Below are 22,931 nucleotides of genomic sequence, written 5' to 3' on the forward strand. Positions count from 1 at the left end.
TTTGTATCATTTTATTAGATTCCACATATAACCTGATATCATATGATATTTGTCTTTCTATGACTTACCTCATTTAGTATGATAGTCTTCACATCTATCCATGTTGCTGCAAATTGTGTTATCTCATTCTTTTCAGTGGCTGAGTCATATTCCACTGTATATACACACCACCTTTCCTATATTATCTGGACTTCCCTGATAGCTCAGTTGGTAAAGAATCCATGTGCAATGCAGGAGACCCTGGTTCAATTCCTGGGTCGGGAAGATCCGCTGGAGAAGGGGTAGGCCATTCACTCCAGTATTCTTGGGCTTCCCTTGTGGCTCAGCTGGTAAAGAATCTGCCCTCAATGCAGGAGACCTGGGTTCAATCACTGGGTTGGGAAGATTCCCCTGGAGAAGGGAAAGGCTATCTACTCCAGTATTCTGACCTGGAGAATTCCATAGACGGTATAGTCCATGGGATCACAGAGTTGGACATGACTGAGTGACTTTCACTCCAAAGACATTTAGGTTTCTTCCATGTCCTTGCTATTTTTTTTTAATTTATTTATTTTTAATTGAAGGGTAATTGCTTTACAGTATTGTGTTGATTTCTACCAAACATCAACATGAATCAGCCATAGGTATACCCATGTCCCCTCCCACCAGAAAACATGTCCTGGCTATTGTATGCTGCAGTGAACATTGGGGCACATATGTCTTTTTGAATTATGATTTTCTCCAGATATGTGCCCAGGAGTGGGATTGCTGGATCATGTAGTAGCTCTATTTTTTCTTTTTAGTTTTTTTTTTTTTTTTAAACTTTACAATATTGTATTGGTTTTGCCAAACATTTCTTCAGGAACTGTCATACTGTTCTCCACAGTGGCTGGAACAATTTACATTACCAAACTGTGTAGAAGGATTCCCGTTTCTACACACCTTCTCCAGCATTGTTTGCAGGCTTTTTGTTGATGGTCCTTCTGACTGGTGGGAGGTGTTGTCTCATTGTAGTTTTGATTTGCATTTCTCTAATAATTAACAATATTGAGCATATTTTCATGTGTCTTGGCCATCTGTATGTCTCATTTGGTTAAATGTCTGTTTAGATCTTCTGTCCATCTTTTGATTTTTTTTTTTTTTTTTTTATTGAGCTGCGTGTGTTGTTTGTAAATTTTGGAGGTTAATCACTTGTTGGTCTCTTTGTTTGCAAATATTTTCTCATATTCTGTGGGTTGTCTTTTGGTTTTGTTTATGGTTTCCTTTGCTTGTGTAAAAGTTTTGAATTTAATTAGGTCTCACTTGTTTATTTTTGTTTTTATTTACATTACTCTAGGAGACAAATAAAAACATATGCTACTGAAATTTATGTCAAAGAATATTCTTCCTATGTTCTAAGAGTTTTATAGTATCCAATCTTACATTTAGGTCTTTAATCCATTTTGAGTTTATTTTTTTGCATGGTGGCAAAGAATGTTCTAATTTCATTTTTTTCCACATAGCTGTCCTATTTTTCCAACACCACTTACTGAAGATACTGTCTTTTCTCCGTTGGGGTGTGGGTTTATTCCTGGACTTTCTACCCTGTTCTTTCAATGGATGTTTCTGTTCTTGTGACTATAGTCTGAAGTCAGGGAATGTGATTCTTCCAGCCCTGTTTTTCTTTCTCAAGACTGCTTTGACTATTCAGGGTGTTCTGTGTCTCCCTACAGATTTTAAGATTTTAGTTCTAGTTCTGTGGAAAATGCCATTGGTAATTTGATAGGGATTGCACTGAATCTGTAGACTGCCTTGACAGTATAGTCATTTTGACAATGTTGATTCTTCAAATACAAAAACATTTATATTTTTCCATCTGTTTGTGTCATCTTCACTTTCAACAGCATCTTACAGTTTTTGGAGTACAGGTCTTTTGCCTCCTTACATGGGTTTATTCCTAGGTATTTTATCCTTTCTGTTGCAGTGGTAGGTGGGATTGTTTTATTAATTTTTATTTCTGATTCTCCATTGTTAAGGTATAGAAATACACAAGATTCTGTGTATTAATTTTGTATACTGCAACTTTGCCAAATTCATTGATGAGCTCTAGTAGTTTTCTGGTAGTATCTTTAGGATTTTCTGTGTAGTATTGTGTCATCCACAAACAGTGACCATTTTATTTTTTCTTTTCTAATTTAGATTCCCTTCATTTTTTCCTTCTCTAATGGCAATAGCTAGTACTTCAAAAACTAAGTTGGTTAAAATTGGTAAGAGTGGAAATCCTTGTCTTGTTCCTGATTTTAGAGGAAATGCTTTCAGCTTTTCACAGCTGATTGTGATTTATCTGCAGTTTTGTCATATGTGGCCTTTATTATGTTGAGGGATGGTCTCTTTATGCCCACTTTCTAGAGAGGTTTTTTAAAAGCATAAATGGATGTTGAATTTTGTCAAAGGCTTTTTCTGCATCTATTGAGATGGTCATATGGTGTTGCAATTTGTTGATGTAGTGTATCATACTGATTGATTTGCACATATTGAAAGATCCTTGCACCCCTGGGATAAATCTAAGTTGATCATGGTGTATGATCCTTTTAATGTAACACTTTTTATTTTATACATAGTGGTTTGTACCTCTTAATTCCCACTCCATCTTGCCCTCAACTCCTTAATTTAATCTTTTAAATTATGCATATCATACTAGGTGAAGAACATAGGATAACTTTGTAAATCCTCTTCAGTTTGTAAATTGTGTTTCTCATAAATTTTCATTAAGAAAAATGTCAGAACTGAAGAAAGCCAGTTGACCTCCTGAATACTATCATAATACTAATCTTTAAAACTTCCTTCCCGTTACTTTCTTCAGTTTTAAAATTACAATATTTAAAAGTGTGACAGAGACCTGAAGGCCACATATTTTAATGAATATAAATGGTTGAATTTCCAGTGAGTAGTAATTACTTTTTGCATAACTTTATCTAAATTTTTTCAATAATATGAGTTATGGCCTCATTAGCACCAACATTATGAGACTAACTGTTTTTCTACACATCACTGAATTTTAATATCTTAGATGATTTAATCAAGAGAACCAGAAAATTTTAAAAGAAGAGGAGTATGATTTTATGTTTTCTAGGTTGGGAAGGGTCTGTTTTTGTCTTCTTTTTCCATCTTTCCTATTTGCCTTGAAATTGTTCTAGAAATTCTAAAATTGGAAAAATAGAGCCATACATATTGACCCTACATGATGTGTTTCTTAGGTTGTATACATTATGACATGGAAACATCTTAAAACTTTTTATTTTCATGTATATATCTTATTTGGAAAGTGAGGACAGTGTAAATTATTAAAGTTCTGTTTAGGCTATGTAAATTAGTCATCAAGAAAACTATGTGCACTCTCTTTGAAATACATGGTTATCCTATTTGCAAACAAAATGTGTTCCTTCCAGAGCAATTTGGCACAGCTCTAAAAGAAGCCTTTTATTTTCTCCTCATTTTCTGCCAGTTGAATAAAAACCTCAAACTAACATTGGAAACTTGTGTTAATTATGGTTCCATCCATTGTGGGCTTTTGTGTGTATGTGTGTGTGTGTATAGTTACAAAACATACTTCAGCAAGCCTTCTTGAGAGCTTCCCAATTTGGCAACTGCTTTCATGCATTCCATAACATTAGCAAAACCACATCCCTTGCTGCTTACTGCAGAAAGTGAGTACCCAGTAAATATTCTCTGTTCTTCAGTAAACAGAGGAATGACTTATTTGTTGCCATAATGGTTTGTGTTGTTGCTTTGGCTATGGAATTAAGAGTGCTAACAACAAGCTGTTCCTGTCTGTTGTATAATATCCCTGTTTTTAGAAAAGTCCTATTTGTGAGGTTATGTTACAGAATATATGGAAATAATTTTTTACACTGAATTATTAAAGTATGTTATATGCTTACCTGTATATAGGTGAGCTAACTTGCATTCCTAAATAGTTCTCTGAGATCACAGCAACCCCACCCTGAATAGGCACATTCCAAAGTCAAGATTTTGTACATAGACTTCCTATTTTAACCATTTGATTTTCCAGGCAGCATTTAGTCAGCTGAGAAGTATTTATTGAGTTTGTACAATGGGCAATGGACTTTGTTAAGCAATTACTTGAAAATAAGATGAAAACTAAAAATAAAATCTGTGACAAATCTAGACACCATATTAAAAAGCAAAGACATTACATTGTGAGAAAGGTCATACAGTCAAAGCTATGGTTTTTCCAGTGATCATGTATAGATGTGAGAGTTGGACCAAAAAGAAAGCTGAGAAGCAAAGAACTGATGCTTTTGAACTGTGGTATTGGAGAAGACTCTTGAGAGTGCCTTGGACAGCAAGGAGATCCAACCAGTCCATCCTAAAGGAAATCAGTCCTGAATATTTATTGGAAGGACTGATGCTGAAGCTGAAGCTCCAGTACTTTGGCCACCTGGTGAAAAGAGCTGACTCATTGGAAAAAAACCCTGATTCTGGGAAAGATTGAAGGCGGGAGGAGAAGGGCACAACAGAGGATGAGATAGTTGGATGGCATCACCGACTCGATGGACATGAGTTTGAGCAAGCACCAGGAGTTGGTGATGGACAGGGATTTTTAAGTATATAGTACAGTATTAACTGTATGCATATTTTTTGCACAAAAATCTCTAGAATGTTTTCACCTTGCATAACTGAAACTTTGTACCCATTTAACAGCAACTCCAATTTCCACCTCCCACAAGGCCCACAACCATCATTCTTTCTGCTTCTATTAGTCTGACTGGGCTTCCCTGATGGCTCAGATGATAAAGAATCTACTTTAGATACTTCGTATAATTAGAATTATGCAATATTTGTCTTTCTGGGACTGGCACATTTCACTTAGCATAATGTCTTCAGGGTTCGTCCATATTACGGCCTATGTCAGAATTTCACTCTTTTTGAAAGCTGCATGAAAATAGTCCCTTGTACAATTGTTTAAAAATCCACATTCTATCTATCCACTCATACATCAATGAACATTAACATTGTTCCACTTATGGGCATCAGTTGGACTGCAGCACACCAGGCATCCCTGTCCATCACCAATTTCTGGGGCTTGCTCAAACTCATGTCTGTCGAGTCGGTGATGCCATCCAACCATCTCATCCTTTATCATTCCCTTCTCCTGCCTTTAATCTTTCCCAGATTCAGGGTCTTTTCCGATGAGTCAGTTCTTCACATCTGGTGGCCAAAGTATTGGAATTTGAGCTACAGCATCAGTCCTTCCAATGAATATTCAAAACTAATTTCCTTTAGGATTCACTGGTTTGATCCCCTTGCAGTCCAAGGGACTCTCAAGAGTCTTCTCCAAAACCACAGTTCAGAAATATCAGTTCTTCGGTGCTCAGCTTTCTTTATGGTCCAACTCTCACATCCATACATTACTACTGAAAAAACCTTAACTTTGACTAGACAGACCTTAGTCAGCAAAGTAATGTCTCTGCTTTTTAAATGCTGTCTAGGTTTATCATGGGCTTCCCTGGTGGCTCAGACAGTAAAGCATCTGCCTGCAATATGGGAGACCCGGGTTCCATCCCTGGGTCAGGAAGATCCCCTGGAGAAGGAAATGGCAACCCACTCCAGCACTCTTGCCTGGAAAATTTCCATGGACTGAGGAGCCTGGTGGGCTACAGTCCATGGGGTCGCAAAGAGTCGGGACACGACTGAGCAACTTCACTTTCACTAGGTTTATCATAGACGTTCTTCCAAGGAACAAGTGTGTTTTAATTTCATGACTGGAGTTACCATCTGCAGTGATTTTGGAGCCCCAAAAAAATAAAGTCTGAAAAAAAAGAGTCTGTCACTGTTTCCATTGTTTCCCCATTTACCTGCCTTGAAATGATGGGACTGGATGCCATGATATTCATTTTTTGAATGTTGTCTTAAGACAACTTTTTAACTCTCCTCTTTCACTTTCATCAAGAGGCTCTTTAGTTCTTCTTCACTTTCTTCCATAAGCATGGTGTCATCTGCATATCTGAGGTTGATATTTCTCCCGGCAATCTTGATTCCAGCTTGTGCTTCATCCAGCCTGGCATTTTGCATAATGTACTCTGCATATACGTTGCCCTGCTTCATTTTGTACTCCAAAGCCAAACTTGCTTGTTACTTCAGGTATCTCTTGACTTCTTACTTTTGCATTCCAGTCCCCTATAATGAAAAGGACATCTTTTTTGGGTGTTAGTTCTAGAGTCTTGTAGGTCTTCATAGAACCATTCAACTTCAGCTTCTTAGCATTGGTGGTTGGGGCATAGTCTTAGATTACTGTGATGTTGAATGATTTGCCTTAGAAGTGAACCAAGGTCATTCTGTTGTTTTTGAGATTGTACCCAAGTCCTGCATTATGAACTTTCTTTTGTTGACCATGATGGCTACTCCATTTCTTCTAAGGGATTTGTGCCCAATTAGTAGATATAATGGTCATCTGAATTAAATTCACCCATTCCAGTCCATTTTAGTTCCCTGCTTCCTAAAATATCGATTTTCACTCTTGCCATCTCCTATTTGTCCACTTCCAGTTTACTGTGATTCATGGACCTAACATTCCAGGTTTCTATGTACTGTTGTTCTTACAGCATTGGATTTTACTTCCATCACCAGTCACATCCACAACTGGGCATTGTTTTTACTTTGGCTCTGTCTCTTCATTATTTCTGGGTGAAAGATACTGTTCATGTGGTTCTCCAGACAAGAATACTTGCCATTGATCTATATCTCTGTTTTTTGCTCATATTAAACTGTTTTGATTATTTTAGCTTGGTAATATGTTTTAAAATCAAGAAGTGTGAGACCTTCAGCTTTGTTGCTGTTCCTCAAAGTTGTTGTAGATATTCACAGTCCTTTTTAGTTCCATATGAATTATAGAATTTTTTTTCTACCTACATAAAATTCCACTGGAATCTTGCTAAGGATTGCTTTGAATCTGTTGGTTGGATGGTATGGACATTTAAAAATGTTAAGCCTTCCAATCCATGAGTATGGAAAGTCCTTTCATTGTTTGTGTGTTTTTAAATTTCTGTCAGTAATGTTTTGTAGTGGACTCTCTCTTTCCATTTATTTGTGTCCTTTTAAATTTCTTTCATCAGTGTATTTTCAGTGGATAGGTCTTTGACCTTCCTAATTAAATTTATTCCTATGTGTTTTATTCTTTTTGGGTGCAATTATAAATGGGATTGTTTTGTTCATTTCACTGTTTTTTGGTTTGTAATGTATAGAATTGCAGCAGATATCTGTGTATTGATTTTGCATCCTGCAACTCTACTGAATTCATCTATTAATTCTAACTTTTTTGGTGGAGTCTTTTTGAATTTATGTATATGATAATCATGCTGTGCTTAGTCACTCAGTCGTGTCTGACTCTTTGCAACCCCATGGACTGTAGCCCAACAGGCTCCTCTGTCCATGGAAATTCTCCAGACAGGAATACTGGAATGTTACCATGCCCTCCTCCAGGGGATCTTCCCAACCCAGGATCAAACCCAGGTTTCCTGCATTGCAGGCAGATTCTTTACCATCTGAGCCACCAGAGCAGCCCTATTATCTGCAAATAGTGACAGTTTTACTTTTTCATTTCTAATTTGGATACCTTTTATTTTTTTCTGGTTTTTGGCTAATTGCTGTGGCTCAGACTTTCAATTCTATGTTGGTTAGAAGTGGCAGAAGTGGGCATCTTTAACTGTTTCTAATCTTAGAAAAAATATCTTTCAGCTTTTCACTGTTGCTTATGATGGTAGCTGTATATTTGTCATATATGGACTTTTATGTTGAGGCACATTCTCTCTATACTCACTTATTGTTTCTTTTTTTTTAATCATAAGTGGATTTTAATTTTGTCAAATGCTTTTTTACATCTATTGAGATGATCATGTGAGTTTTATGTTTCATTTTGTTAATGTGGTTTATCACCTTGATTGATTTCATGCAGAAATGTTGAATCATCCTTATATCCCATCTGATCTTTGTGTATGATACTTTTAATGTGCTTTAAAAAAAATTACAATACTGTGCTTTAGGGAGGCTGTGTCTATGTGTACCCACTTGTGTTATAAAGGTGTAGGGAAATTTCAAAAATGGTGCTCATCAGCACCTCAGTCCCAAAGTCCCAACTCATACCTGCCTCACTAGCAGTCACTTTAAGATTAGTAAATCAGTCTCCTTCACACATGGTCCAGGCACTTCTCTAACTACTGCTTTTGCAGTGAGTCCCAGAAAGTGTGAGACCATGCATGAGTCCTTCAAAAGGAGTATATAAGATTCCATAGCCCCCAGTTCCCTTGGATTAAACCCCATTGAGTTTTGAAAGCCAGATTTTGGGGACCCTTATTTTTTTAGTGCAGCTATTGAGGTTTGGCATAAACCCCTTGTATCTCAGGGAGTAGCTCCAAACCCATGAGATCCCTCCCTTAAGGAGGTTGTTTATTGGAGGTGAATTTTTTGATGAAACCACATGTCTACCTCTCCTACTTATCTCAGTGAGGCTTTTTGTATCCTTTGTTGTGGGGGAGCTGTGTAGCTAGTTCTTTTTCAGTGGTAATTGTTCTATATGTAGTTGATTTGGTATGTCCAGGGAAGGTGGTGCCATCTTGGACTACTCCACAGTTGCTAGTTTTTTCAAGGACTTTCACATCTATTTTCATTAAAGATATTGGCCACTAGTTTTATGTTCTAGTAGTATCTTTATTTGGTTTGGTATCAGGCTAAAGCTGGCCTCATAAAATGACTTTGAAAATATTCCCTCTTCAACTTTTCTGGAAGAGTTTCAGAAGGATTTACATTAATTCTTTTTTAAATGTTTGGTAGACTTCTCCAGGGAAACCATCCTAGGTTTTTTATTTCCTGGGAGGTTTTGATTAATGATTCAGTCTCCTTGCTAGTTATAGTTATGTTCGGGTTTTCTTTCTTCATGATTCAGTTTTGGTAGGTTGTGTATTTCTAGGAATTTTACCTGTTTCTTCTAGGTTATCCAATTTGTTACTGGTATTAGTCTCTTGTGATCCTTTTTATTTGTCACGTAGTCAGTGATGCAGAAGTAGATAATTTTTTGGAATTCCCTTGCTTTTTCTATGATCCAACTTATGTCGGCAATTTGATCTTGATTCCTCTGCTTTTTTAAAATTCAGTTGGTACATCTGGAAGTTCTTAGTTCACATACTATTGAAGCCTGGCTTGGAGAATTTTGAGCATTACTTTGCTATCATGTGAGATGAGTGCAATTGTGTGGTAGTTTGAACATTCTTTGGCGTTGACTTTCTTTGGGGTTGGAATGAAAACTGACCTTTTCCAGTCCTATGGATACTGCTGCCCTTTCCAAATTTGTTGGCATATTGAGTGCAGCACTTTCACAGCATCATCTTTTAGCATTTGAAATAGCTCAGGGAATCCCATCACCTCCACTAGCTTTGTTCATAGTAATGCTTCCTAAGGCCCACTTGAGTGCATACTCCAGGATGTCTGGTTCTAGGCACACCATCATGATTATCTGGGTCATTAACACCTTTTTCATGTAGTTCTCTGTGTATTCTTGCCACTTCTTCTTAATCTCTTCTGCTTCTGTTGGGCCTTATTGATTCTGTCCTTTATTGTCCTTTATCTTTGCATGAAAATATGCAGTTTGCATGAAGAGATTGCTAGTCTTTCCCATTGTAATGTTTTCCTCTATTTCTTTGCATTGTTCACTTAAGATTTTTTTTATCTCTTCTTGCTGTTCTCTGGAACTCTGCATTCAGTTGGATATATTCTTCCTTTCTCCTTTGTGTTTTGCTTCTCTTCTTTTCTCACCTGTCTGTAAGGCCTCCTCAGATATCCACTTTGCATCCTTCCATTCCTTTTTCTTGAGGATGGTTTTGGTCACCACTATCTGTGTACCCAAATGTTACAAATCTCTCTCCATAGTTCTTCAAGGCACTCCATCTACCAGATCTAATCCCTTGAATCTATTTGTCACCTCCATTATATAAGGGATTTGATTTAGGTCATACCTGAATGTAGTCATATAGTCATGTATGGATATGAGAGTTGGACCATAAAGAAGACAGAGCACCAAAGAATTGATGCTTTTGTACTGTGGTGCTAGAAAAGACTCTTAAGAGTCCCTTGGACAGCAAAGAGATCAAACCAGACAATTCTAAAGGAAATCAACCCTGAATACTCATTGGAAGGACTGATGCTGAAGCTGAAGCTCTAATACTTTGGCCATCTGATGGAAAGAGCTGACTTATTGGAAAAGCCCCTGTTGCTGGGGAATATTGAAGGCAGAAGGAGAAGAGGGCTACAGAGGATGAGATGGGTGGATGATATGACTGATTCAGTGGACAGGAACTTGGAAAACCTCTGGGAGATGTTAAGGGGATAGGGAGGCCTGGTGTGCTGCTGTCCATGTGGTTGCAGAGAGTTGCACATGACTTGGTGACTGAGCAACAACAACAGCAATACCTGAATTGCCTAGTGGTTTTCCCTTCTTTCTTCAATTTAAGCTTTAATTTTGCAATGAGGAGCTGATGATCTGAGCCACAGTCACAGTCAGCTCCAGGTCTTGCTTTTGGTGAATGAATAGAGCTTCTCCATCTTCGGATGCCAAGAATATAGTCGATCTGATTTTGGTATTGACCATCTGGTGATGTCCATATGTGGAGTTGCCTTTTATTATTGGAAGAGAGAGTTTGCTATGACCAGCGTGTTCTCTTGGCAAAACTCTGTTAGCCTTTGCCCTGCTTCACTGTGCACTCCAAGGCCAAACTTGCTTGTCACTCCTGGTATCTCTTGACTTCCTACCTTTGCATTCCAGTCCCCTATAATGAAAAGGACATCTTTTTTTGGTGTTAGTTCTAGAAGATCTGGTAGGTCTTCATAGAACCATTCAGCTTCTTCAGCATTAGTGGTTAGGGCATAGTCTTGGAATACTATGATGTCACATGATTTGCCTTGGAAGTGAAACGAGATCATTCTGTTCTTTTTGAGGTTGCACCCAAGTCCTGCATTATGAACTTTCTTTTGTTGACCATGAGGGCTATTCCATTTCTTCTAAAGGATTCTTGCCCACCATATTAGATATAATGGTCATCTGAATTAAATTTGCCCATTCCTGTCCATTTTAGTTGACAGATTCTTAAGATGTTGTTCACTCTTGCCATCTCCTGTTTGACCTTATCCAATTTACCTTGATTCATAGATCTAACACTCCAGGTTCCTATGCAATACTGTTCTTTACAGAATGGGACTTTACTTTCACTACCAGACACATCCACATCTTAGTGTTATTTACACTTTGGCTCAGCCTCTTCATTCTTTCTGGAACTATTTCTCCTGTCTTCCCTAGTAGCATATTGGACACCTATCCACCTGGGGAGGGCGGGGTCTCATCTTCCAGTGTTATATCTCTTTTCCTTTTCATTCTGTTTGTGGGTTTCTCCAGGAAAAAATGCTGAAGTAGTTTGCCATTCTTTCCTCCAGTAGACCACGTTTTGTCAGAACTCTTCACCATGACCCATCTGTCTTGGGTGGCTCTGCACGGCATGCCTCGTACCTTCATTGAGTTATTCAAGGCTGTGATCCATGTGATTATCACATGGTTATTGGTTAGCTTTCTGTTCTGGAGACTGTGGGATTATAGTTTTTGCTTCTTCTGTCTGCCCTCTGGTGAATGAGAATAAGAGGCTTATGCAAGCTTTCTGACTGGAGAGACTGGCTGTGAGGAAAACTGGGTCTTCCTCTGGTGGGCAGGGCATGCTCTGTAAATCTTTAATCCAATTGTCTACTGATGGGTGAGGCTTTGTTCCCTCCCTGTCACCATCTATGTTTAGACTCATAATATTTATTTTGCTTGTTTTAGAAATTAATATAAATGAAATCATACTACATACATACTTCAGTTACTTTCTTCTTTCAGTCTTATCTTTTCAGCTTATTCTAAGTTGATTAATATTATTTATAGCATGTTCATTTTCACTATATAGTAACTCACTAAATAGATATACTATACTTTTTTAATTGATAGAACTATTGATATGTTTTCTGGCAGGTATCTTTTAGGTTTCATAAATCTTTCATGTATGTTTGTAAACATTGTGTAAACTCGAATTTGGGGTTCCCATTTTCTATGTATGGCCATTAGATCGTGAAGGACAGGGAAGCCTGGCCTGCTGCCACCCATGGGGTCACAAAGAGTCCAACATGACTGAGTGACTGAACAACAACATTAGATCGTGTTTATTAATTTTTCAATTTAAGTCTTTTCTGTTTCTACTGATTTTTATCAGCTTGACCTACTAATTTCTGGAAGAGACCTGTTAAAATTTCCCTAACGTCTTTCTCAGTTTTAACGTATATATTTAGAAGTTGTGTTCCTCAATGCATAAATATCTTCTGGTTTTTCTCTTCCTAATGAACATAGCCTTTGATCATTATTAAATGACCCTCTTAATGCTAATAATCTGTTTTACCCTAAAACCTGTTAGCTCTAGAGTTCAAAGTGTTAGTCATTCAGCTATGTCTGACTCTTTGTGACCCCATGGACTACAGCCCACCAGGCACCTCTGTCCAAGGAATTCTTCAGCAAGAATACTACTATGGGTTACCATTTCCTTTTCCAGGGGATCTTCCCAACCCAGGGATGAACCCCTGTCTCTTGCATTGCAGACAGATTCTTTACCATCTGAGCCACCTACTTCAGCTATTTTATGGCTGGTAAATTGCTTTGCATATATCCTCCTATTTTTTAAATTTAATTTTCCTTATTTTTATGTTTTAGAGGTGTTTCTTATAAACAGCCTGTAACTAGTTGTTCCCCTTTAATTCAACTTTTATTCCTTTAAGATTATAAATTAATCTTGGAAGGGGAAGGAAAAGGAACCTGGGCTTATTTGCCTCCCTGAAAGGGTTTTTTGGGAGGTTTTAATCAGGGGGTGCCACTTTCACAGGCTAAATAGCTACAGTGAGAGAATAGCAAAATCGAGTTCTCTTGGATCACTTAGCCCCTCTTCTGGGTTTGGAGCTGTTTTTTGAATATATCCTCCAATGTAAAATGTATCGTCATCAGTGCCTTTTGAGACCCCACATTGTTGGTAAGTTTTTGGTGTGAACTTATTTTTAGATACATGTTTTTATTAAGCTATCATAATTCAATACAAAGTTATTTGCACATCCTAAAAAATTTATGATCCTCCCAGAAAAGTTTTTGCTCCTTCATCTAAGTCCCCTTTTCCACTTTGCTAATACCTCTATTGCATTACAACTCTTACTCTAGTTTTTATTTTAAATTGCCTTCTCCCATAGTAAATTATTAATTCATTGAGAATAAAGACTCTATATTATTCATATTTGTATAAATCAGGACTACTATTGTGCTTTTTTTTGGACCTTACACATAATAGAAAATTAATAAAATATCTGTTGAAAAAATGAACATATGAATAAATAACTAAACATTAGCTATCCTGTGGTGGAATTTAAATATCACAACATTCTGACCTTTAGTCTGCACATTAAAACCTTAGAGTTCTAGAAGACCATTTTAGATATTAAGAGTTAGAAATCACAGTATCAGTCAGGATTCTTTGATTGTAAATAATGAAAACTCAACTAAAATATGATTGTATATGAGAAGTATAGGAATTCAAACACAACTATACCCAGACCCCCAAAGATATCCTTAGAACCCAATCACTTCATTTATTCATTGGTTTCATTCTCAGATTCTCTCCCCTTCTTGGTTTCCTTCTGTTTAGGTTTACATCATCCTTAATGCTATTTTGTCTTCCCAGTTGTTCCACTGTAAGCCAAAAATTTCTTTAGTTGGACTAACTTGGGTTTCTGGCTCATTACTGAACCAACCACTGTTTCTAGGCATGTGGATTATGCTGATTTAGGTCCTTGTCATATATCCATCCTTACATTTAGTCAAGGGTACAGACACCTCCCCTCAAACTACGTGAGGAAAGACTGCTTCATTAAGCAAAATTTTGCCTGAAAAAAAAATATGAATATATAGAGCAGTATACATTCATTTCAATAATCCATCTCTTCCTATTAAAAATAAGAAAGCTGAGCAAAACAGCTAGGTTATTGCCTAAACTCATGCAGTTTCTTAGATAGTGCTTATGTACAAAATGAGTCTGTGATAATGTATTACAGACTTTTAAGCTTGAACAGTTTTTCATTTTTTGATTGTGTTTATAACATAGCAATTATAAACCAAGATATATCATGAAGGAAGATTCTCATGCAGTCAATCATGATGAGATTCTCATCTCATCACTCTGCTCCATTCCAAACCAAAAATCAGTCATGTAGGTAGATCTACTATTTGGCATAGTTATTTGTTACAGCTAAAAATTAAATTAAACCTTTAATGGTTATAAGCTTACTAAAAGCAATAATACAAAATGTAGCTTTTAAAAAAGAGTTACTTAAAGATCTGGCTCATTGCCTAGTTAGAGGAACAGAACAAAACAAGAAAAATGTTGCCATGTTAAATAAGTGATATATAATATTTGCTGAAATAGGAAGATTTATGTTTCAGTTACTGGATGAATTGTTATTCAAAGAGCATTTGACTTTTAACAGCATGCATTTAGATGAACAAAAGATGTATTTTAATCTTAAAATTCATGACTGTATTCAGATAGTTAATTCTTCTGCAAATTGTCCTCTCTTTTTTACTAGCTTGTATCAAGAAAGGAAGTAAGTTGAAGAACATTTCATATGAATAATGTGCTCCAGACTTTGCTAGTCTCTAAACAGATGTTAAAACACTATATATCTTCTCCATCTGTTTTCAGACTTTGTGGACACTCTATTATCCATCAGTATTTACTGTACTAGTATCAGATTAACAATTGGGCCTATTGCTTTAATTCTAGCACATTTTATGAAAAATGGTCCAGTTGAAGAGTGACATACTGAGCAGATTATATGAATATTAACATATTGTTTAAAAATAAGTTTATCATATGTTTTCCAAGTTTCTGGATGACATGCAGTTTTTTTTGCTTATCTAGCCTCTAAATCGTTTTGATAATTTCCCAATGAGAAATGAATGGTATCAAATATTATTGCACATCTGAGGCTAATGCCTAATGAAAAAGTATTAACAGAGCTAAAAATGTTACTTTGTGTCCTTGTATTGCTTTTACAGGGATTCATTGGAAACAGAGGGCCTTCTGGACCTCCTGGTCTCAAAGGAACTCAGGTATGGAGAAAATAAATATCCAGTCAGAAATTCTTTAAATTCAGATTTTTCTTTTTTATTTTTTATGGGACTTTAGTTTTGGCTCAAAGAAAACTGCATTAGGTGGACAGTTTTTTACCATTGAGGATTTCAAGTTACCGTTTTGTATTGGCAGTTATGGGATGGAATTTGGAATCATTTTAATGTTCTGAATTCACTAAGTGATTTATGAAGTGGTCTCTACAAAATGGCTGAAGAATCTGAGCCCATAATCTCCCTCATATGTACTAGAATTTACATTTACCATTTGTGTCTACTTTATATTTCTAACCCATAAATTATTTTTAATTGAATTATGGACTGACTAAAATGTTTTTAAATAAATAAGATATATGATTTAAGAGGTCTGTAAGTGTTCAGATGTGGTAAATATGAACTGTTTATTTAAAGGTAAAAAAATCAGTATGTTTAGCCAATATGTTAAACAGAATCAATACATTTATTATTTTAATTTTCTTAGAATATAAAGTATAAAAATTATTTTTGTATGTTTCTCTGTTTTGTCTACCCATACAATATTTAATCCTTAGAAGAATGCACAAAATTTTATATTTTATGACATTATAGCTGATTTGATCTCAAAAATGTTTGATCTGCAAATTAGATAAAAGGAAACTCTAAACATTGAGCTCCATTTGTGTAGGATCTGATATATCTTTATCTCTAAGGCTTAAGAAAGAACTGCCACTCAAAAACGTTTGTTGAATAATTAAGAATCAGAATGTGCCAAGAGCAAACATTCTGTACCAATAATTTTTTAATAAAAACAATTTGTACTGAAATCTATCTATTTATGTCAGAGATATAGAGTCCAAGAAAGTCAAGTCTGTCCTTATTTCACAATCTCAGTGATTCCTAATGCTGATTTTTCTAATGCCCTAATCACTTTCACTCTTATCTACTCTCAATTTTCTATGTTTATCTTTTATCATCTACCAATTTAAAAATAATCCAAAAGTACATATCCTTCTTAATGTGATATGGGGTTGTCAGGCAAAAAAATTAAATGTTATGGGGTGACATAGTTCTAAAATATAAGAAAATCACAGTATTATTTTTATTACATTTCAGAAAGAGCTTCAGACTTCAGAATAAATGGAATAAGGGTTTATATTTTTAAATACTCACCTCATGAGGTATGAAATGTTCTGATCTTTGTTTAAGGGAGAAGAAGGACCAACTGGATCCTTTGGAGAACTGGGGCCAAGAGTAGGTACCACATAAATAGTTTTCGAAGAATGCTTCTCTTAAAACAATGGTTTTGTGTTTTTAAATAACACCAAAGTTTAAGTTTATAGCAAAGGACAAAGATTAAAACAAACTATAGTGGTTTATTGAAGTGGTCTCCATGGTCTATAGCCATACAACCCCCTCAAATAAAATAGTATTGTAACTAAAATTTTCCAAGGATATTTTAAATTATATTATGCTTACTACATATTTGTCTATGGGGTTGCACAGAGTCGGACACGACTGAAGTGACTTAGCAGTAGCAGCAACTACATATTTGTGACACCATGGACTAGAGCCCATCAGGTTCCTCTGTCCATGGGATTTCCCTGGCAAGAATATTGGAGTGGGTTGCTGTTTTCTTCTCCAGGGATCTTCCTAACCCAGGGATTGAGCCCCAGTCTCCTACATTGCAGTATTCTTTGCCAACTGAGCTACCAGGGAAGCCCTACAACTAAAAATTTCCAGGGATATTTTAAATGATATTACACCTACTATATATTTACTTATTCCTTCAATTCATCCAGTCTTATGGTCTTAGTAATTTGTACAAGTTATTTATCAAGTTTCTCAAAATGTCATACGAACCTAAATACATTAACTATTTAGTAATACTTTGGAAATTTCTGTTTTCTGAGTTTGTTAGTAAATTTATGGAAGGCAAATAAGATATTTTCTGGCCAACTATTTTTTCAGATAATATTGTGTGGTAATATATGAATTACTTGTTTTCATGTTCTAAAAATGAATTTTTTAAGAATTTGGGATACATGATGAAAGTGTACAGTATCATAAAATAAAGTATGTACAACACATATATTTTAAGAGTCATTATTAGTCTCACAGGAAATACCTCTCATTTTTTTCTTGAGAACATCATAATGTATGATGTTCATCATTGGTTGAGATATAATGATCTCCTTAATCAAATCTTGTGTAATCAGACATCAGTTATTTGATATTAGAAACCACTTCCTATAGATTACTCCAGGATATTGACTTTCTCTCCTCCAAGGATCTTATCCTCTACTCTCTTCAGCTACTTACTGCTATGGACAAAGCCTTGACCTTATCATTACCAGTTACAGAAACCTCTTAATTTTTAATTTTAAACTTTTCATTCCCCAACCATCACCTCCTTTCTTTTGTTGCATTCTCTCTTGTAACCCAATCCAACAGTCCCAATAGAAATTTCAGTTCATTGATTCTAGTGATATTCCATACTCCTTATCTCCCTCATGACCACGCATCTCTTCTAAATTGTAGGGTGCCCTACGGATTGACTTGTAGACTTCTCTTTTCTTTCTATACTTACTGCCTGGATGAACTGGTCCATTCTTATGGATTTAAATGCCATCAAATGCTAATGATTTCCAAAATTGTATGTTTAGATCAGAACCTTCTACCCCTTAACTCTGTGCTTGTATTAACTACCACAAGATCCCTCCCCTTAGAGGTCTCTAAGAAAACTATCAAACGGAAATGTCCAAAATTGAGCCTTCAATTTACCCTTCAAACTTGTTCTCCCACAGTCTACCTCATTTCATTTGTCCTTTACGCAGATTAAAAATGAATGAACTCTTTCTTGAATTCATTCTTGACTCTTTCTCTCACATTCTGCACATGACCTGTCCACAATTCCTGGAAACTCTACTTTCAAACTATATACAGAATCTTACCACTTTCCACAGCCTCCTCTGATGTTATTTTAGGCACTAAGTCGTGTAGACTCTTTTGCAACCCAATGGAATGTAGCCCACCAGTCTCCTCTGTTCAAGGAATTTCCTATGTAGGAATACTGGAGTGGGTTGCTATTTTCTTCTCCAGGGAATATTCCCAACTCAGGGATCAAACCTGCATCTCCTGTGTTGGGAGGTGGATTCTTTACCACTGAGCCAGCCGCGAGGGAAGCCCACCTCCTCCATTACCGTCCTGCTCATGCCACTGTCATATCTCACATGGATTATTGCAGATGACGCCTCTTTGGACTCCCTGCTTCTGCTCTGACATCAGAGTGGTCCTGTGAAGACACAGATCCTGGCACTTCTCAAGCCTGCTAAGGCTTCCTGTCTTGCTTAGTTAAAACCAAAGCCCTTACTATAATCTACCAGGCCCTCTGACCTGGCTTCCTCTCCCCATTCCCTTTTCATCCCTCATCTTCTTACTGATCTCCTCTCTCGTGGGTGCGCTCCAGCTACATTCTTGCCTCAGGGCCTTTACACTGCTCTTTGCCTCTGCTTAGAATGCTCTTCTCCCAAGTATCCATATAACTTTCCCTTTTAAAAAGTCTTTACTCTATTGCCACCTTCTCATTGAGGTCTTTTTTGTTAGTCTTACCAAAATTTTAAAGAAACTCCCACAACAGTTTATATCTCCTGTCCTGCTTAATTTGATGTTCTTCAAATTTGCCACTACCTAGTATACCATGTACTTTACTTATTTTTTTAAAATTATGTCATCCTCCATAGAATGTAAGCTCTATAAAAGTGAGTGAAAGTGAAAGCCACTCAGTCTTGTCCCACTCTTTGTGACTCCATGGACTATACAGTCCATGGAATTCTCCAGGCCAGAATACTGGAGTGGGTAGCCTTTCCCTTCTCCAGTGATCTTCCCAATCAGGAATTGATATTCCCAATGGGATTGAACTCAGGTCTCCCATATTGTGGGCAGATTCTTTACCAGCTGAGCCCCCAAGGAAGCCCAGGAATACTGGAGTGGGTAGCCTATCCCTTCTCCAGTGGATCTTCCTGACCCAGGAATCAAACTGGGGTCTCCTGCATTGCAGGCAGATTCTTTACCAACTGAGCTATCAGGGAAGCCCTAAAGGCAAGTATATTTACTGCGTTCCTCAATCCTCAGTTCCTAGAACTGTGCATGGCAAGTAGACAGACAAGGTAGAAAGAATGGCTAAGTTTGATAAAATGCATTTATCAACTAATTTTGAAGTGTTTCATCTCATAGGATAGTCTGAATTTCATAAATTAGAAAACTTTCTGAAAGAAGAAGGATTAAACATATCTTTTTTTTTTCCTGTTCCCTCCTAAGGGAAAACCAGGTCCAAAGGGGTATGCCGGTGAACCAGGACCAGAAGGCTTGAAGGTAAAGCAACTGATTTTCTTACGAGTTACATAGTATAATTTACGAAAAGATAAATTTATGACTTTCAGAACAATATAAAATGAACACATATCAAAGATTTTATTCAATTCCCTTAATTGAGGGAACCAGTTGTATGTTAAAGCTGGTTCAAATAGCATTTGAAATACTGTATGTCTTTATATCTTTATCTGTATCTAGATATATGTCTGTAAATATCTATGACTATGTCTGTAATTAGATATGCATTTTAATAAAGAAATATTAAGATTTGTGGTTATATATAGGACAATAACGGGCTTCCTCAGTGGCCCAGTGGTAAAGAATCCATCTGCAAGGCAGGAGGAGCAGGAGATGCAGATTCTCTCCCTGGGTAGGGAAGATCCCCTGGAGGAGAGCATGGCAACCCACTCAAGTATTCTTGCCTGAAGAATCCCATGGACAGAGGATTCTGGCAGGCTACAGTCCACAGGGTCACAAAGAGTTGGACATGACTGAAGCGACTTAGCATGCACGCACATAGGATAGTAAACTATGACTTTAGGGGCTGTCTGTTCCACTGGTAGAAATCTACAAGTTAAAAATCTATAATGTTTAAATCTACATTTAAAAAATATGTCTGTGTATCGTCACTAAGTCTGGGTCCTCTAACTGAAAATATACAGTGAGTCTAAGTACATACTCTGGATCATCATTCAGTATTTTGAAGATTTTATGACATTTAAAAAATGTACCACTGACCAACTTTTTTGCTTTGTGTTGAAGTTTTATGTGATTTTTAGTAACACCAACAAATATAAAGTAATGCAGTGGTTTTTTATGTATAGCATTAAGTAAGATCTGAAAGAAACTAACTTATGAGAACTGGTGATCAGTACAAATTTAAAATTTAATGAAAAATTGAATTGTATCACAGATTTACTGCTTAATTTCTTAAATCTGGAGTTCAGAGCTCATTATTTATATTAAATATATTATTTATATTAAACTCATTTTTATTATACTGAGATTAAGGGACAAACAAACACTCTTTGTTTTTAATAGTAATATTATTATTAAGGCCAATAATAAATATGAGCTAAAATATTTTATAATGTGTCAGCATGTCTGGGAGTATCTGTACCTGACTCTCAAGTTACATAGAAAAACTCCCAGAAAATAGATGCATGGTATTTATAAATAGAAGTCTTAATTCTCTTTTACTGTAATTAATCCCTGTACTACCAAGCAACTAGAAAATTCACCATGAGCTACCATCCAGTCAAACTGGCAGGAAACTAATCTCAGTCATTACTGACATCCTGCCTCCTCCCTAGAGTTACATCAGCATCTGGGTGGCATCCGTGTTACCTAGGAAGTGAAGGAAGTTCTTTACTGTTCAATCTTCATACTTGTCCCTGAAATTTCTTCTTTGGAATATCATATAGCTATTTCCTAGACCTGGCATTCCCTTGGGGGAACCTGGAACTCTGGGGGAGCACTTTGGAGATTGTTAAGAGCCACCACCTTTCACAGAACCCTAGGATCTCTGTTCTCTCCATAGACCTGGAGGAATTATTCCTCTCTCTCTTTGCATCCTCAAAGACAACTCACCTCCTACATTCAGGCTGTCTGAAAACTCAAGCAGGAATGTAGGTAATCTGCAAGCAACTTTTGCTTTCTGCCTATTAACATAGACCTCCCTTAAGATTATGTATCACAAAGGGTTCATCTCCCTAATTGGAATTTGAGAGGACCATTAAGTAGGAGAAGTTTTTTAAAAAATTATATCTATATATGCACATGCTATGCTATGCTATGCTAAGTCACTTCAGTCGTGTCCGACTCTGTGCGACCCCATAGACAGCAGCCACCAGGCTCCCCCGTCCCTGGGATTCTCCAGGCAAGAACACTGGAGTGGGTTGCCATCTCCTTCTCCAATGCATGAAAGTGAAAAGTGAAAGCGAAGTCGCTCAGTCGTGTCCGACTCCTAGCAACCCCACGGACTGCAGCCTACCAGGCTCCTCCATCCATGGGATTCTCCAGGCAAAAGTACTGGAGTGGGGTGCCATTGCCTTCTCCGTCTATATGTGCATACACATATACATACATACATATATATTGTATATGCTATGCTATGCTATGCTAAGTCACTTCAATCGTGTCCGACTCTGTGTGACCCAATAGACGGCAGCCCACCAGGCTCCCCTGTCCCTGGGATTCTCCAGGCAAGAACACTGGAGTGGGTTGCCATTTCCTTCTCCAGTGCATGAAAGTGAAAAGTGAAAGTGAAGTCGCTCAGTCGTATCGGACTCTTATCGACCCCATGGACTGCAGCCTACCAGGCTCGTCCATCCATGGGATTTTCCTGGCAAGAGTACTAGAGTGGGGTGCCATTGCCTTCTCCATATATTGTATATATAAATATAAAATCAAATCCTGCCACAAATTTTTTATAAAACTGTCTAATGAACTTTTTTTTCTATTGGGATAATTTATTTTTAATTAATTTATTTTTTAATTGAAGGATAATTGCTTTACAGAATTTTGTTGTTTTCTGTCAAACCTCAACATGAATCAGCCATAGGTATACATATGTCCCCTCCCTCTTGAACCTCCTTCCCATTTCCCTCCTGCTCCCCGCCTTCTAGGTTGATACGGAGCTGCTGCTTGAGTTTTCTGAGACATGCAGCAAATTCCCATTGGCTATCTATTTTACATATGGTAATGTAAGTTTCCATGTTACTCTCTCCATACATCTCACCTTCTCCTCCCCACTCCTTGTGTTCATAAGTCTGTTCTCTTTGTCTGTTTCTCCATTCAGTTCAGTTCAGTTCAGTTCAGTTGCTCAGTCGTGTCCGACTCTTTGTGACCCCATGAATCGCAGCACGCCAGGCCTCCCTTTCCATCACCAACTCCCGGAGTTCACCCAGACTCACGTCCATCGAGTCAGTGATGCCATCCAACCATCTCATCCTCTGTCGCCCCCTTTTCCTCCTGCCCCCAGTCCCTCCCAGCATCAGAGTCTTTTCCAATGACTCAACTCTTCGCATGAGCTGGCCAAAGTACTGGAGTTTCAGCTTTAGCATCATTCCTTCCAAAGAAATCCCAGGGCTGATCTCCTTCAGAATGGACTGGTTGGATCTCCTTGCAGTCCAAGGGACTCTCAAGAGTCTTCTCCAACACCACACTTCAAAAGCATCAATTCTTCAGCACTCAGCCTTCTTCACAGTCCAACTCTCACATCCCTACATGACCACTGGAAAAACCATAGCCTTGACTAGAAAGACCTTTGTTGGCAAAGTAATGTCTCTGCTTTTGAATATGCTGTTTAGGTTGGTCATAACTTTCCTTCCAAGGAGTATGTGTCTTTTAATTTCATGGCTGCAATCAC

The 22,931-nt window shown here is 37.2% G+C and overlaps 1 protein-coding gene across 6 annotated transcripts in view; it reads left to right on the forward strand.

Moving 5' to 3' along the window:
* COL24A1 (collagen type XXIV alpha 1 chain) overlaps positions 1-22,931 on the forward strand; it is a 400,744-nt gene that overhangs the window by 189,968 nt on the left and 187,845 nt on the right. For all 6 annotated transcript variants that reach the window (XM_070367752.1, XM_005888435.2, XM_070367754.1 and 3 more), the window contains 3 exons: positions 15,140-15,193; positions 16,397-16,441; positions 19,508-19,561. In XM_070367752.1, the coding sequence (XP_070223853.1) occupies positions 15,140-15,193; positions 16,397-16,441; positions 19,508-19,561 (153 nt within the window). The remainder of the gene's footprint in view (positions 1-15,139; positions 15,194-16,396; positions 16,442-19,507; positions 19,562-22,931) is intronic.

Source organism: Bos mutus, chromosome 3 (assembly GCF_027580195.1).
Source record: "Bos mutus isolate GX-2022 chromosome 3, NWIPB_WYAK_1.1, whole genome shotgun sequence".
In the NCBI taxonomy this organism is placed as follows: Eukaryota; Metazoa; Chordata; class Mammalia; order Artiodactyla; family Bovidae; genus Bos; species Bos mutus.